General features: G+C 36.5%; 1 protein-coding gene across 9 annotated transcripts in view; it reads left to right on the top strand.

Moving 5' to 3' along the window:
* Nucleotides 1–18,721, top strand: part of LOC149798606 (4'-phosphopantetheine phosphatase-like) — a 79,244-nt gene that overhangs the window by 47,088 nt on the left and 13,435 nt on the right. For 6 of the 9 annotated variants that reach the window (XM_089957430.1, XM_089957428.1, XM_089957425.1 and 3 more), the window contains exons 8-14: nucleotides 1,309–1,499; nucleotides 8,640–8,721; nucleotides 10,608–10,708; nucleotides 12,243–12,401; nucleotides 14,224–14,336; nucleotides 16,110–16,197; nucleotides 17,663–17,867. In XM_089957430.1, coding sequence (XP_089813556.1) covers nucleotides 1,309–1,499; nucleotides 8,640–8,721; nucleotides 10,608–10,708; nucleotides 12,243–12,401; nucleotides 14,224–14,336; nucleotides 16,110–16,197; nucleotides 17,663–17,867 — 939 coding nt within the window. The remainder of the gene's footprint in view (nucleotides 1–1,308; nucleotides 1,500–8,639; nucleotides 8,722–10,607; nucleotides 10,709–12,242; nucleotides 12,402–14,223; nucleotides 14,337–16,109; nucleotides 16,198–17,662; nucleotides 17,868–18,721) is intronic. The other 3 variants (XM_089957429.1, XM_089957427.1, XM_089957426.1) reach the window with 2 other exon arrangements.

Raw genomic sequence — 18,721 nt, 5'->3', positions numbered from 1 at the left:
AGGTACAGTAAATGCAAATGGTGAAATTCGACAGGTGTTAGACAACTCATAAAGTAAATTAGAGTGATTATTGTCAAATGCACGCATGGAATTTACCTGGTGTACTACCCCCAAGCACTGATTTCATTACTGATAACAAAAGTTTTATGGGGTCTTAGGCTAGTATTGACCAATTGGAAAAGGTTTCAATCACCAGAATTATATTGAACAGTGTGTTTTAATATTTATGTCATTGTTAATCAACATTCAGTGCATTGTGTGGTGACACTTGTGAACATGAGGAATTATTTGCAAGGTGTGCAGTTGCAGCTAAAATTCCAGAAATTAGGTAATGACAAGAGAGAACACAATTGCAAATATAATCAAGAAAAGAGAGTAAGAAAGTACCAGAAATGCTGGAACAATTAACACAAATTACTGAAGTACAACTCTGCATGTTTGGAGTTGATGTTAGTGAATAAAACGTGTTAAGTTAGAAACTGAACTGGTTTGATTTTAGCAGGATCATTGGAATTTAGGCAGGATCAGTTAAATAAAAATTTGTTTTGGTGATCTGGTGGGTTAATGAAAAAAATCTTTATTTTGAGCCCTAAACTATGAAACTGTTGTGATATAAAATATCTAGACAAATTATTTCCTGGAAAAGATATTTGTTTATCTGCTTATGATAGACTGATACAATTTTGACTGGATTTAAATGAATGATTTGCCTTTACTCAGAATGCATTATAACAGTTTGTCATGGTTAAATGTTTCTAGACTTGACATATTGACTTGCTTTGAGAAATGGTTGCTTAAACATGATATTTCTTAACTTTAGTTGTCTTGTTAGAGAAACGGTTGCTTAAATGTGATATTTCTTGACTTAACCTATTGACTTGCTTGAGAAATGGTCACTTAAACATGATATTTCTTCACTTAACATGTTGACTTATTGACTTGCTTGAGAAATGGTCACTTAAACATGATATTTCTTGACTTACCATATTGATATGCTAAAGAAATGCTTGCTTAAGATGTGCTTTTTTTAGTAGGAAGAGGGCAGTGGCTATATCACCATCTAGAGTTGTTAGCAAGTCTAGTCCAACTGTAAAATGCATAGTCCCTGATCTGCATAGTCCCAGATCTGCATAGTCCCAGGTCAGGGTCTGTGCAGTCTGTTAGGAGTAATCATTGGAACAAACAAAAGCTACCCTGATCTGCCATCACATAATGTGATCAGGGTCTATGTTGATTGCCATTGTACATGACTTCCAAGTGAAAATATATGGTAAATAGATAACTAGCATGATCTTCATGTATTTCCAGCAGAGCCATTATTTAAGGAAGAGGACATGGCCCGGAGCTTGTTACTGGCCATCAGTAATGATATTGGACAGATTGCATACCTACAGGCCCGACTTCATGGTCTGAAGAAAATATACTTTGGAGGATATTTTATCCGGGGTCACCCTATCACAATGAACACTATTACCTATGCAATTAATTTCTGGTCAAAGGTTTGTATTTTAGAGTTTCACATTTTCACATTTTCTACTTGCAAGATTGTAAAGGTCATACAAAGCTACACTGGTTGCCATTAAGTACAGAGTAGATTCTATAGATCATACAAAGCTACATCGGTTGCCATTAGTGCAGAGTCGATTCTATAGATCATACAATGCTACATCTGTTGCCATTAAGTGCAGAGTCGATTGTATAGATCATACAAAGCTACATCAGTTGCCATTAAATTTCCATCAAGTGTATAGTAGATTGTATAGATCATACAAAGCTACATCGGTTGCCATTAAGTGCAGAGTCGATTGTATAGATCATACAAAGCTACATCAGTTGCCATAAGTGTAGAGTAGATTGTATAGCTCATACAAAGCTACATTGGTTGCCATTAAGTGCAGAGTCGATTTTATAGATCATACAAAGCTACATCAGTTGCCATAAGTGTAGAGTAGATTGTATAGATCATACAAAGCTACATCAGTTGCCATAAGTGTAGAGTAGATTGTATAGATCATACAAAGCTACATCAGTTGCCATAAGTGTAGAGTAGATTGTATAGATCATACAAAGCTACATCAGTTGCCATAAGTGTAGAGTAGATTGTATAGATCATACAAAGCTACATCAGTTGCCATTAAGTGTATAGTAGATTGTGTAGATCATACAAAGCTACATCAGTTGCCATTAAGTGTATAGTAGATTGTGTAGATCATACAAAGCTACATCAGTTGCCATTAAGTATATAGTCGATTGTTTAGATCATACAAAGCTACATCAGTTGCCATTAAGCGTATAGTAGATTGTATAGATCATACAAAGCTACATCAGTTGCCATTAAGTGTATAGTAGATTGTGTAGATCATACAAAGCTACATCGGTTGCCATTAAGTGTAGAGTACATTGTATAGATCATACAAAGCTACATCGGTTGCCATTAAGTGTATAGTAGATTGTGTAGATCATACAAAGCTACATCAGTTGCCATTAAGTGTATAGTAGATTGTGTAGATCATACAAAGCTACATCAGTTGCCATTAAGTGTATAGTAGATTGTGTAGATCATACAAAGCTACATCAGTTGCCATTAAGTGTATAGTAGATTGTGTAGATCATACAAAGCTACATCAGTTGCCATTAAGTATATAGTCGATTGTATAGATCATACAAAGCTACATCAGTTGCCATTAAGCGTATAGTAGATTGTGTAGATCATACAAAGCTACATCAGTTGCCATTAAGTGTATAGTAGATTGTGTAGATCATACAAAGCTACATCAGTTGCCATTAAGTGTATAGTAGATTGTGTAGATCATACAAAGCTACATCAGTTGCCATTAAGTATATAGTCGATTGTATAGATCATACAAAGCTACATCAGTTGCCATTAAGCGTATAGTAGATTGTATAGATCATACAAAGCTACATCAGTTGCCATTAAGTGTAGAGTAGATTGTATAGATCATACAAAGCTACATCGGTTGCCATTAAGTGTAGAGTACATTGTATAGATCATACAAAGCTACATCGGTTGCCATTAAGTGTATAGTAGATTGTATAGATCATACAAAGCTACATCGGTTGCCATTAAGTGCAGAGTAGATTGTATAGATCATACAAAGCTACATCGGTTGCCATTAAGTGTAGAGTAGATTGTGTAGATCATACAAAGCTACATCAGTTGCCATTAAGTATATAGTAGATTGTATAGATCATACAAAGCTACATCGGTTGCCATTAAGTGTAGAGTAGATTGTGTAGATCATACAAAGCTACATCGGTTGCCATTAAGTGTATAGTAGATTGTATAGATCATACAAAGCTACATCAGTTACCATTAAGTGTATAGTAGATTGTATAGATCATACAAAGCTACATCAGTTACCATTAAGTGTAAAGTAGATTGTATAGATCATACAAAGCTACATCAGTTGCCATTAAGTGTAGAGTAGATTGTATAGATCATACAAAGCTACATCAGTTGCCATTAAGTGTATAGTAGATTGTATAGATTATACAAAGCTACATTGGTTGCCATAAGTGTATAGTAGATTGTATAGATCATACAAAGCTACATCGGTTGCCATTAAGTGTAGAGTAGATTGTATAGATCATACAAAGCTACATCGGTTGCCATTAAGTGTATAGTAGATTGTATAGATTATACAAAGCTACATTGGTTGCCATAAGTGTAGAGTAGATTGTATAGATCATACAAAGCTACATCGGTTGCCATTAAGTGTAGAGTAGATTGTATAGCTCATACAAAGCTACATCAGTTGCCATTAGTGTAGAGTAGACTGTATAGATCATACAAAGCTACATCGGTTGCCATAAGTGTAGAGTAGATTGTATAGATCATACAAAGCTACATCGGTTGCCATTAGTGTAGAGTAGACTGTATAGATCATACAAAGCTACATCAGTTGCCATTAAGTGTATAGTAGATTGTATAGATCATACAAAGCTACATCAGTTGCCATTAAGTGTATAGTAGATTGTATAGATCATACAAAGCTACATCAGTTGCCATTAAGTGTAGAGTAGATTGTATAGATCATACAAAGCTGCATCTATTAAAGTTATGTAAAATTTGCAATAAATGGCATTGAATGTCAACTCAGATGATAACATACTTTAAAATCTAATTGAGTGTTAAAGGATACCTACTTGTCATTCTTTAGTTATTATGGAATATTTGGTTGCAGATTGTAACCGTGCTTATTTATTCCTCAAAAATATTAGCAGTAAAAATCACTGGGATTACTGCCATGACTTATCATTACAAATCTCAGTACCCTTCAAGTTTTTGAAACTTTATCATTTTTGACCCTGAACCCTGAAACTACTTAATGACCCCACCCATTCTGGACTATGACTTGGTATTGTAATGCACAATTTGTTACAGACCCTTGACCCCTGAAACTGCTTAATGACCCCACCCACTCTGGGTTATGACTTGGTGTTGTAATGCACAATTTGTTACAGACCCTTGACCCCTGAAACTGTTTAATGACCCCACCCACTCTGGACTATGACTTGGTATTGTAATGCACAATTTGTTACAGACCCTTGACCCCTGAAACTGCTTAATGACCCCACCCACTCTGGACTATGACTTGGTATTGTAATGCACAATTTGTTACAGACCCTTGACCCCTGAAACTGTTTAATGACCCCACCCACTCTGAACTATGACTTGGTATTGTAATGCACAATTTGTTACAAACCCTTGACCCCTGAAACTGCTTAATGACCCCACCAACTCTGGACTATGACTTGGTATTGTAATGCACAATTTGTTACAAACCCTTGACCCCTGAAACTGCTTAATGACCCCACCAACTCTGGACTATGACTTGGTATTGTAATGCACAATTTGTTACAGACCCTTGACCCCTGAAACTGTTTAATGACCCCACCCACTCTGGACTATGACTTGGTATTGTAATGCACAATTTGTTACAGACCCTTGACCCCTGAAACTGCTTAATGACCCCACCAAGTCTGGACTATGACTTGGTGTTGTAATGCACAATTTGTTACAGACCCTTGACACCTGAAACTGTTTAATGACCCCACCCACTCTGGACTATGACTTGGTATTGTAATGCACAATTTGTTACAGACCCTTGACCCCTGAAACTGTTTAATGACCCCACCCACTCTGGACTATGACTTGGTATTGTAATGCATAATTTGTTACAGACCCTTGACCCCTGAAACTGTTTAATGACCCCATCCACTCTGGGTTTTGACTTGGTGATGTAATGCACAATTTGTTACAGACCCTTGACACCTGAAACTGCTTAATGACCCCACCCACTCTGGACTATGACTTGGTATTGTAATGCACAATTTGTTACAGACCCTTGACCCCTGAAACTGTTTAATGACCCCACCCACTCTGGACTATGACTTGGTATTGTAATGCACAATATGTTGCAGACCCTTGACCCCTGAAACTGCCTAATGACCCCACCAAGTCTGGACTATGACTTGGTATTGTAATGCACAATTTGTTACAGACCCTTGACACCTGAAACTGCTTAATGACCCCACCAAGTCTGGACTATGACTTGGTATTGTAATGCACAATATGTTACAGACCCTTGACCCCTGAAACTGCCTAATGACCCCACCCACTCTGGACTATGACTTGGTGATGTAATGCACAATTTGTTACAGACCCTTGACCCCTGAAACTGCTTAATGACCCCACCAAGTCTGGACTATGACTTGGTGTTGTAATGCACAATTTGTTACAGACCCTTGACCCCTGAAACTGCTTAATGACCCCACCAAGTCTGGACTATGACTTGGTGTTGTAATGCACAATTTGTTACAGACCCTTGACCCCTGAAACTGTTTAATGACCCCACCCACTCTGGACTATGACTTGGTATTGTAATGCACAATTTGTTACAGACCCTTGACCCCTGAAACTGCTTAATGACCCCACCAAGTCTGGACTATGACTTGGTATTGTAATGCACAATTTGTTACAGACCCTTGACCCCTGAAACTGTTTAATGACCCCACCCACTCTGGACTATGACTTGGTATTGTAATGCACAATTTGTTACAGACCCTTGACCCCTGAAACTGCTTAATGACCCCACCCACTCTGGATTATGACTTGGTGTTGTAATGCACAATTTGTTACAGACCCTTGACCCCTGAAACTGCTTAATGACCCCACCCACTCTGGACTATGACTTGGTGTTGTAATGCACAATTTGTTACAGACCCTTGACCCCTGAAACTGTTTAATGACCCCACCCACTCTGGACTATGACTTGGTATTGTAATGCACAATTTGTTACAGACCCTTGACCCCTGAAACTGCTTAATGACCCCACCAAGTCTGGACTATGACTTGGTGTTGTAATGCACAATTTGTTACAGACCCTTGACACCTGAAACTGTTTAATGACCCCACCCACTCTGGACTATGACTTGGTATTGTAATGCACAATTTGTTACAGACCCTTGACCCCTGAAACTGTTTAATAACCCCACCCACTCTGGACTATGACTTGGTATTGTAATGCACAATTTGTTACAGACCCTTGACCCCTGAAACTGTTTAATGACCCCATCCACTCTGGGTTTTGACTTAATGATGTAATGCACAATTTGTTACAGACCCTTGACACCTGAAACTGCTTAATGACCCCACCCACTCTGGACTATGACTTGGTATTGTAATGCACAATTTGTTACAGACCCTTGACCCCTGAAACTGCTTAATGACCCCACCCACTCTGGACTATGACTTGGTATTGTAATGCACAATTTGTTACAGACCCTTGACCCCTGAAACTGCTTAATGACCCCACCCACTCTGGAATATGACTTGGTGATGTAATGCACAATTTGTTACAGACCCTTGACCCCTGAAACTGCTTAATGACCCCACCAAGTCTGGACTATGACTTGGTATTGTAATGCACAATATGTTACAGACCCTTGACCCCTGAAACTGCTTAATGACCCCACCCACTGTGGACTATGACTTGGTGATGTAATGCACAATTTGTTACAGACCCTTGACCCCTGAAACTGCTTAATGACCCCACCCACTCTGGACTATGACTTGGTATTGTAATGCACAATTTGTTACAGACCCTTGACCCCCTGAAACTGCTTAATGACCCCACCCACTCTGGACTATGACTTGGTATTGTAATGCACAATTTGTTACAGACCCTTGACCCCTGAAACTGCTTAATGACCCCACCCACTCTGGACTATGACTTGGTATTGTAATGCACAATTTGTTATAAACCCTTGACCCTTGAAACTGCTTAATGACCCCACCCACTCTGGACTATGACTTGGTATTGTAATGCACAATTTGTTACAGACCCTTGACCCCTGAAACTGCTTAATGACCCCATCCACTCTGGGTTTTGACTTGGTGATGTAATGCACAATTTGTTATAAACCCTTACAATACCAAGTCATAGTCCAGAGTGGGTGGGGTAATTAAGCAGTTTCAGGGGTCTTGGTGCTATTACTGTTTGTCATTTACCCGACAATATTTTTGCGAAATGATCACTCTAATTGAAGTTTAACTATATTTGACTTTCCCAGGGCCCTACTTGAGGGTTGGAGTGGGGAGGTATGGAGCCAGATATAATACCCTAATGCAAATTGTTATAACATTGACAAGAAAACTAACAAGTTTGATAATGAATTTCTATTAGGAGGAGATAGAATAATGAACAGATGGTTTGATGGACAGATGGAGTGTATTAGAATAATGAACTGATGGGTTGATGGACAGATGGAGTTTATTAGATTAATGAACAGATGGTTTGATGGACAGATGGAGTGTATTAGAATAATGAACAGATGGGTTGATGGACAGATGGAGTGATCAGAATAATGAACAGACTGGCTGTTGATGGAATGTATCACAGTAACTCACAACATTTTAATAGAGACAGGAATAACAGTGTTTTTTGAGGATGACAAGTTTTGCTTATGAACAGTTGTATGATTTAGATGTACGTTATTGGACTGTCAAAGTTTTTAACAACAGTATCTGTTGACTGATACTGCAATTCCCTACTGGAAAGTGAGCTACATGTTTTACTCCAGCATTCCTGGCTGTTTGTCTAAATGCAGTATTCTGGTGTTTTATGAAAGATCTGCAAACTCGTGTTTCAGCTTAATTTATGTTTCCTAGAAGATGAAATTTTGGTACATTTAGTCCCCTTTCTTACCCAATATGTTGTCCAGCCATCTGCTTATCCCTCCATCTGAATTCAGTCACATGTCAAAGTGGAAATTCACTGAATTGTGTACCGTATATACTCATATGTAAGCCGAATAATTGAGGGGCTTATACGCAAGTATATATGGTATGTGTGTCACCCACATGATGACTAGCTTCATGAGGAGAATGATTTTTGAGCCTTTTTCCTGGTATCTCTAAAATGGGGATAAAGGGCAAATAGACCAACATTGCAATTGGCAATCATTTGTTTTAATATTTTTGACCAAACCTGTAGCATGCATTTGTGGGAGAAGATCTCATATTGGAAAGGGGTCAAGGTCATAGCATTGATCATAGGGAAATATGTAACAAAAAGCATGGAGATTTCTTATCTCAAGTTTTGGTTTCATCTCAGGGTGAGATCCAGCCTCTGTTCCTCAGACATGAAGGTTACCTGGGAGCTATTGGAGCTTTCCTCAAAGGGGAAGAGGAAGATGGTTTGTTGTACTTTTATCTCATTTGCTTTTGAAAATATACAGATATAGCCATTGCACAGTCAAATGCAGACACAGTAGTTGCTTCTTGTTTATGTATATATGTATTAAGGTTTAACATAACAGCACAGTAATGGTTTATATGCCTGTTGAAGATAAATTCTAGTACATACACTGGTAAGATTTCTGACACTTTTCATTGTGTGTTACATGATCACATTGAAGTGACATGTCTAGTTTTTATTGTTACATGATCAGACCTGGATGATACATGTATAGTTTTCAGTCTGTGTTACATGATCTCACTGATTTCTCACAATTAAATATTTTTCTTTCCTCTAATCAGCATACCCGAGTGAAAAGTTAGTTAAAGACTCAAATATTCCAAGTGTGAGTGCATATAATGTTTACCTCTAAAGATTTTATGTTATTTTGTTACAGGTGGTATATGTATAGTTTTCATTCTGTGTTACCGTATTTATGATATATTTTGGGACACGATACAATTTTTAAAAAATCCTCTCCCAGAACTTATGGTGAAACTTTTTTCACCAAGGTCATATGTCCCAAGACTTAAGAAACAAAATAAATTTGTATTGAATTGTGCCTCCCTCCACTACATGTTGCAATAAAATAGATAAACAAAATGCTTATTTGATAGCAAAATGAAAGAAACTAACCTTATAATTTATTCCTTTTTGTTTTTATCATGAGCATTAAAAAATAAAACACATCCACAAACTCCAGATATGTAGCATAGGCCTCCATGATTTAGCATGTATTGCTTACGTCTGATAATGCACACTGTTCATTGACATGAACATTGAGAAAACAAATCGTGTTTGGTTGTATATGTTATCCAACTGAAAATTGGATCTGACAAAATCGCAAATTAGAGCGAAATAATCAACTGATCACTTGAAGACAACTGCCATTCACCCATGTTGTGGTGTTTTAGGTGCAAAATAACCAAGATTGAGTTATATCCAGGTCAACTATATGACTGTATCTCGCAAATAAAAATCATTATTTGAATTACAATGGAACATTTTTTAAAAGTGACATGATATAGTTCTTCATTCTTGAACATCAATGGCCCAGGATCACCCAGAAGATTTGGAGAAAATAAAATCATTTCATGAATTTGTGAAGGCCGGAAGAGAAGATGATTTCGCAGACAATATGATCATTAACATGGATGAAATTCTGTTGTACTTTGATCTCATTCCTGGATGGACTGACAATAAGACGGGTTAAAAGTGTGAGAATTAGCATGACTGGTGCAGATTTTTTTAAAAATCTGACTTTAGTCCTTGCAGTTTCCACTTCAGGTGATGTGTTGCCATTAACAATAATTTTTCAATGCATGAGAAAACTAAAAAAATATTCATGCACTGAAAGAACAGATTGTACATGTGCACGAGAAGGCTTGTGTTGACAAGATCATGCCACAGTGGTTTAAAGAGTTTTATCTCAAGTACACAGTTTTTGTTTTTTTAAAATAAAATTTCACTTTGAGTGCATTTTCTGACATGTAATTGTCAAATGATTTAAAAGATGTCCCACAACTTATGACTCAAAAAGACGATGTGTCCCAGAACATACAGTGCACAAAAAAATTACTTAAAAATTAATTTATGGTGTCCCAACATATACAGTAAATATGGTACATAATAATACCCAGGTGGTATATGTATACAGTTTTCCTTCTGTTTTACATGATTAACATCCTGATGGCATATGTATACAGTTTTCATTCTGTTTTAGTACTGTATGCAGGCTCAGTATTCTTCATTTGTAGTTGCTATGGTTTCCACAATCAGTAATAAAAAAATGCATAGAGAAGTATATAGAACTAAAAGTTCACTATCAATTTTTTTGCGATGTAGATATTGAAAAATATTCCTGGGGAGAAAACTTTGCATGTAGTTCAGGTCTGCCAAGTCCAAAAAGTTCAAAACTTGTTATGGGAAGACTCAGGAGTTCCACAGTAAGTATTTTCTTTCTTCTTTTGATATGTATTCAGTAATCATCTTAAAAGACAATTGTATCCATTACAGACAGGTTTCTTCACAATGAAGGTGTCTGTGCTTCTGTTCTTTAATTTAAACATGTATATTATTAATGGACATGTAATGTTCTGCTAAAAAAATATATGATTTCAGAAGATGGGATTGCAGGTATTTGGTCCGCAGTAAAATCAGACTCATTTGACTAGAATAAAAAAGAAACCAGGAGGACAAACTATCTTCTATTGGAACTGTTCCATTTTGTGTAATATGGGGCTGTATTGGAAATGGACATATGGAATGAAATGTGTCCCTTGTCAGCATCAAACAGGTGTTCTTTATGTGAAGGATTAGGGTTTACACTAGTTTTCTTTAAGGAGAGATGACCTTAATCTGGAGGTGTCTGTAATCTAGACTCATAGAGATGTTTTCAATCTTGATGTGTCCTTGTTTTATGGTTTCCTTAATCAAGAGAGAATTCTCTTTTGTCTCCACTGAGCTAAAATTAGAATGGATGCTAATGTTTGAGTGATCTTGTACAAAATGCTGAAGCTTTGCCTTGGCATATAAACATTTAGCAAGTACCCAATGTCAAGAGTGAGTGCAGATTTTTAGCAAGTACCCAATGTCAGGAGTGAGTGCAGATTTTTAGCAAGTACCCAATCTCAAGAGTGAGTGCAGATTTTTAGCAAGTACCCAAACTCAAGAGTGATGGTGGATTTTTAGTGAGTACCCAAACTCAAGAGTGAGGGCAGTTTATTAGTGAGTACCCAAAGTCAGGAGTGAGGGAAAATTTTTAGTGAGTACCCAAACTCAAGAGTGAGGGCAGATTTTTAGAAAGTACCCAAAGTCAAGAGAATGCAGATTGTTAGTGAGTACCCAAGCTCAAGAGTGAGGGCAGATTTTTTGTGAGTACCCAAACTCAAGAGTGAGGGCAGATTTTTAGTGAGTACCCAAACTCAAGAGTGAGGGCAGATTTTTAGTGAGTACCCAAACTCAAGAGTGAGGGCAGATTTTTAGTGAGTACCCAAACTCAAGAGTGAGGGCAGATTTTTAGTGAGTTCCCAAACTTAAGAGTGAGAGCAGATTTTTAGTGAGTAACCAAACTCAAGAGTGAGAGCAGTTTTTTAGTGAGTACCCAAACTCAAAAGTGAAGAGTATCCAAGGTCAGATTAAAGACAGATTTTTACAGAGTAATCAAAGTGAGGGCAGATTTTAGAGATACTCAAAGTCGAAGTTTGTTTGGGGAATAACTAAACATCCAAATGTAGTTTCACAAATTTGGTTTTGATTTTAAGAGAGAAAAATGTTCGATATTTTCTTTTCTGATCTAAATAATTTCTTATTATTGCCCTGACTTTTCGGTTCAGAATGAGAAATGTGTATTTAAAATTTGATTTATCTTTTGATGAAATTTATCTTGATCCTAAAATATTAGCCTGTATTCTTGTCTGCAGTGTGACTGCCTTGTGTTGGACAAACTTGACTCTAAAACTAAGCTTGCTTTCTTGTCAGCAGTTTGACAGCCTGGAGTTAGACAAACTTGAGAAGTCTCTATTGCCATGCCCCCTTCTGTTAGATTCCAACAGTTACCACCCTGACACAGTGGATTTAACACAGGACACACCAGCGCGACTTTACTGGATACAGTGTTTCATTGATGGAGTTGACAAGGTTGGTTAGACATTTTTGTATTTACTCAATAAAATTGCTAATTTTTATAAAAGTATTTGTATATCCCCATGCTTTTGCAAGGAGATGTTGTGACTTCTGTCTGTCCATTTTATAACAAATGTATCCATAACATACTTATGATTAAAAAATATTGTTGGGTTGTTCGATTTCATATTGTCAAATCAAGAGCAGGTGATGTGTAAATTAAATGATAATTTCAGATTAGTCTTCGATTTTGCAGTGGTAAGAAGGTTATATCGTTCATTCGTTTGCATTTTTGGGGTAAGAATAATCACTTGTAAAAATGTTGGAGTATTTAACAATCTAAAAAGTTACCAAGTTATATCTTTTTGAAGCAAAGGGTCTGAGCAATTCCAAATCAGTTAGAAATGTATAGGTTGGTGTACATTTTCTTACATTATGCTTAACTGTATATTTGTCCTGAAGTAAGAGTCATTACATTGAAAAGTACAGGAAAATTTACCTTGTCACTGATTTTTTAAAAACATAATTGATGGCTGAGTATTTCATACATGCCAACCATTATGTTCTTGGCATGATCATTGCATTTTATTTCCCACCAAATTACGTCTTCTGCTAGACCTTATATGGATTATTCATTTCTACTACATTTCAAAATAAAATTAAAATAAAGCAATAAGAAGTTGTTTTTGTCATTTTTATTATCATTGCTTTAATTTCACTCATATAAATTAGAGAATATTCTTAAAAGGTGACTGCTGCATATGAACAGCATAAGATCACTTTCCGCATTTGCTATTTATAGCAACTGTATATGGTATATGACCCCTTTCCAAGAAAATAGATGGGTTTCTTCAAAAGTGAACTTTGCCTAACAGATTCATTTTATTGATATGCTAGCTAGCTAGTGAATCAGTCAATAGCTTTAAAGAAAATGGCACCAGATGTTAAGTGAAATGATTTATGGTGTGAGTTGTGGATGTTATATGATGGTAAATATTAAAGCAGATGGATCCTTTCAAACTTCAAAACAAGTCAGATCAGAAAAATGGACAAATCAACATTGCTTTGCAAACTTTAAAAGAAGAATATGAGAGTAATGAAAATCAGCACTTTTGAGCACCTGACCATGGTCATTGCAGGATTCCAGTTCACGATCATTGAGCAAAAAGTTACACACATAGGCTAGTTGAAGTAAGTGCTGAATATAAACAATTTTTCAGTATATTGTTTGTTTGTATTCTTGTTCTAATCCATATGGATTTTGCCCTTTGTGACAAGAATTTTTGCCAGCTACAGAACCAGGTTTGTAGTAAAAATGTATCTTTTTCATATGTGCTGTAATTCTTGCATGTAATGTATAGATTACACTTTTTATGCCCGAATTACACTTTTTTTGCCAATTATAATAGCAATAATTATGCTTGAACCTCTTGGGGTTGGCATGTGTGGTATTTAAATAATTCATCCAATTCACACAGGTTGAAGATCATAGACTCATCTAATACACAAAGAAAAGTGTATGTTGATGAGGTAATGTTTTCTCTTCATCACAGTTATTAAGAACATCTCAACTTCTGCACTAGAAAAATAGGCTGCCAATTTACAGCAGGTTATAACTGTTATAGTATTATTCAGATTGCAGAATCATTTTCATTTCTTTTTTAAATAAGGGAGAAGTTTCAAGAAAGTCATTTTATGTTAAGTCTTTTCCAAAATTCATAGCACTACAGTAAACCTAAGTAAGAGTAACATCAGGATATAATGATCACAACTTTTAGAATGGCATAGTTAGCATTAATTTTTCAAAATTATACCGCCTTAAATTTCTTTTTAACAGCAAAAGCAACAAGCAATCAAAAGTCAGGCAACTTCATCTGATGTTGGTGAAAGAGCGGAGCAGTTCAAGCAAAGATATGTACAACGACTTGAGGAGTGCCGTTCTAATCCCTGGTCAGTTCCTTCTATTGATATGACTGCCACAAGGCAAAACATATTATGAAGTTCATCTGTTTCTTGCCAGTTTAATTTCTGCACAAGAACTCTTGTTCTCTACCTCATAATTTGCTAAACTTTAGAGATGGCTTGCACTTGGGCTGGGGAAAAAATGTGTCAGTTTCCGAGACAAAAGGTCAAAGGTTAAGATGAATGTGACTGAAAATAAATGGTTTTGGCATAATAGCATTTGTTACACATCACATACCTGGACTAAACTTGATGGGATGCTTGTCATTGAGGTAAAGAATAAGCCGGTTGGTTTCTGCATTTTGGTGGGATTCTTATTAAGTTGCCAGCTTTGTTTTGATCTCCAATTTGTGGAAATGTTGGTTGCATTGAGGTTGATCTGTATTGTGTTGTATTATATTAAGTAGAATTAAAAAGCAAATCCTACCTGTGTAAGAGCTAACAGTCATAGTAGTATGTTAGATCAACTCATTGCAGTTGACTAATGGAACACTGAGAACACTGTAAGTACAAGTATGTAACTAAAATACAGAACATTAATCAATGGTTATCACACTCATTTGCCAATATGATCAATGATAGCAATGAACAAAGCATAAGCCATACTAGGTGCGTGAAAAGTTGAGTTTTGCAGATAGGGTTCAGAATGATGAAAGGGAGTGAACTTGAAGTTAGTGAATGAGCTGATATTTTGCTATGACTTGCAAAGAAATCAACAGCATCAGTTTGTAATGTAACAATGTTTCGGTATTGTTGTTTCTCTAAATTAATGTGACTTTTTTAAAAACAAAAAGAACTTGTTTTATTCTGAATTTTTAGTAACACTGGAATGTATCCAAATTCATGTGTTAAAGTGCTACCGTATACACAGTTTTTCGCTGGTGTGTTGAAACCACTTGGAGTAAGGTTTTAAATGAGCTTTCAGGGAGTGGATATCTTGAAAAGAAAGGTAGAAAGGTAATTTATACAGAAGAGCCAAGAATTTCATGAGAAAAAGATATCTATTGACAATTATTTCCAATGAAATTATTGAATGAGTTTTCACTTCTCACTGTTGATGTCCAGCCCTTTCTTAGTTTTTCAGAGTTCCCGCAGTAAGTTGTGCCCATGCTTATGCCACTGTTTTTTTACACATTTGTGCATGCGTTATTGAGGGAGACTTATACTTCCTCTGTAACTGATGAATTCCCCAGTATCTCTTGACTTAACTGATATAATATTCTTCTTTTGAATGAAGAAATTGATACAGTCATTCTCAATTGCATCTTTCAATAAGGTTTCTGTATATCTTTTAAAACACGGACAGTCCGTAATTTTTTCACAAGTTTTATCCTTGGTAATCAGCCAGTAAAAACAATTTGCAAATGTTATTGAATAATTGATTTATTCCGAAGTAATTATAGTTTGCTTTTTCAACTCTGATGATAAATGCAAACCAGAATTGACACCCACATTTCCTTTTGTCATTTGATACATGATGGCATTTATTTCTCTCTAAAAATATGGATTAGGTATGGGTAGTCCAAATGATTTCATCCACTGGAAAAAGTGTTTAACCTCTGTATCTTTACATTACATATTTTAGTTTACCTGAAGAAAAGTTTTCATCATTCAAGCGCATTTCCAACCTTCTTCATTCTCTGCAAAATAGAATCATTAGCATCTCATAAAATCATGATTTTGATAGAATAATTTTAAAAATAAATCCTTTTGATGAACAGTTTTAGCTTTTATTTTGAAGTAGATGGGGTTTTTTTTCAGTGCCTATGGCTCGCTAACAGTCAGAAGTATACTTGACATGTGCAATCAATGTCTGAACGAGTTTCAGTTCACAGATTCCTACTCTCAGGTTAGTTCCCACTTTTCTGTGTCAAATACATTACCCCATAGCATTACCATTAGAATGCAACCTCCACTACCTCTAAGTCAAGCCTTCCCTGAAAGATGAAAAAATGTCTTTTCATCTCTGTCATATAGATGAAGGAAAGTAACTCTTTCAGATTGACTTCCCGTGGCCACTGTTATATTCAATGTTTACCAATTAGCTTTCACTTAAGAATATTAATAGTGCCCCAGAAATCCAGTGGAATTACTCATTAATCTGAGAGTATCAAGCAACAATTTTCAGTGGTATGGTAAGTCCAAAAATTGTCATACCACATGTATACAGCATTGTGTTTTAGGTGCATTTATTTATATTTCTTCAGGGCTTGGCCATTGTGGATACATGAGAAAGCTTGCCTGTAGCTTCTCGTGGGTCAGTGTTTCTTTCCGGGGTTTTCCCCGAGTTTTTCCTCCACCATTTATACTTGCCGCTATGTATAGCCTATCTTATGCTGAAAAATGATGTTAAACCATATAACAACAACAACATATTTCTGCTGTTTATTATTGTCCATGGGATATTGATCAGCATGAAATCATCATTGTATTTTGATTTTGCACCATTAAACTTGGAATTATTATGCATTTCTTGAATAGGTCTTGGTGAAAATGTAAGTTTGCCTAATTGATTATAATATGTTTATTTGTTTTCTTAACTTCTGAGTCACAGAAGATAATTATGAGATGTGCAGTGGTTGTACTAAATGTAGCTTGCCATCAGTTAGTGATTCTTCCACTCAGTGTGTGGGCCTGAAGATGTATAGTTAAATGTCTCAAAAAGGCAGTCAAAAGGCTGAGAAGAGGGATGTTCTAAGTCAAAATTCTTGCAAAAGTCTAGTTGTAAAAATTCATGACAGCAGATGACCACTAGAAATTAGTGTATGCGTTCATAAGAACAGATGACCTGCTAGAAATTAGTCTTAACATTCCTGATGACAGATGACCCAATAGAAATTAGTCTAAATGTTCATGTCGTCATCTGCTGTCATGAATTTTTACAGTTAGAATTTTGCAAGTCAAATACAGTTAGGAGTTATAGAACAATATGTAGGTGAGACAAAGTGTTCTGTGGAACTCTTATTATTTGGGGAGATATGGCAACTCATTGGTTAGTGTGACAGACTCGCAATGCAATAGTCATGGATAAGTCAGGATTGGCTACTGTGGTGTTTGTCTGGGCAAGGCACTTGACTCCATTTGACTTGGACTGTATAGCCTTCCACATATTGAGCTTCCATTAAACCTGTAACAAACAAATTTACAATTTACTGTTGACTTTCATGCGTATTATTTACTGAATGAATTCCATTAAACTTCAGAAGAGAATTAAAGTCGTTTCATTATTTGGATTATTTTGAGCATGTAATTTCATGACGTAGATTATAGATGGTCATCTGCTATCATGAATTTTTACACTCATATTGTTTCAGCAAAAGCAGTGTGAGAACGAACAGGCATTGCGGTATCTTGAGTCCCGACTGGCGATGCTGGATGACCTTTCCTGGGAAGATCAGCAGCTAGAACTTGTAACAGGCATGCTGACCGGCAATGTGTTTGATTGGGGAGCTAAGGAGGTGGTTGAAATGATGGAGAAGGAAAAATTTGGCTTCACACAAGCTCAGAAAAAGTTGCAGGGTATTTATAAGTTATTCACTGTAATGTACATGTGGCTCCTCTCAGGCTGGGTTGCATCTAGGAAGCATGAGTGTGAAAATCTGACACAAAAACTGATAATTGCAGTAAATTTGTTTGAATTTTTGTCGGCATATCATGGACAGTAATAAGGATTGGGTGCAAATCTTCATGAATAATGCATGCTTTGTTGCCCAGTGCAAATTACCCAGTTTGCTTCAGTACATTAGGGACCACCATTTCATTGAAGAGCAGTGGTAGCTAAGGAATGCAAAATTTGTTTGAATTACTACTCAAGTTTTTTAGTGGAAAGAGTATGTCTAATAATTTTTGGATGAATGCATATTAGTTTTGTTAAAGAAATTGCACCCCTAGTTCAGCCAACTTTGGCATTTACTTTTGTTGTTGTTGTTGTTGTTGTGGGGTTTAACGCCATTTTTCAGCACGATAGGCTATACATGGCGGCCAGTATTAATGGTGGAGGAAGAACCCGGAAAACCCCGGAAAGAACCACCGACCCACGAGAAGCTACTGGCAGGCTTTCTCACATGCCCACATTGGCTGAATCTTAGACTCGAACCGCCGCAGACAGAGGTGAGATGGCAGTGATCCGTAACGAAGAGCGCTTTAGACCACTCGGCCACTCGGGGCCCCCATTTACTTTTGTACCGTTGCTCTTCAAAACACTAAATTAACAGGCAACAAACTTAAAAACACCACTACTTGATTGTTCCTGGATTTATTCTGGTTTTTTTGGTTTTTTTTGTAGGATTTAATGCCATTTTTCAGCACACGATAGGCTATACATGGCAGCCAGTATTAATGGTGGAGGAAGAACCCGGGAAATCACCGGAAAG

Source organism: Sinohyriopsis cumingii, chromosome 5, assembly GCF_028554795.1.
Source record: "Sinohyriopsis cumingii isolate HCF-2022 chromosome 5, ASM2855479v2, whole genome shotgun sequence".
Taxonomy (NCBI): Eukaryota; Metazoa; Mollusca; class Bivalvia; order Unionida; family Unionidae; genus Sinohyriopsis; species Sinohyriopsis cumingii.
The sequence above is the reverse complement of the archived record's forward strand: the minus strand, read 5'-3'. Positions and strand labels throughout refer to the sequence as shown.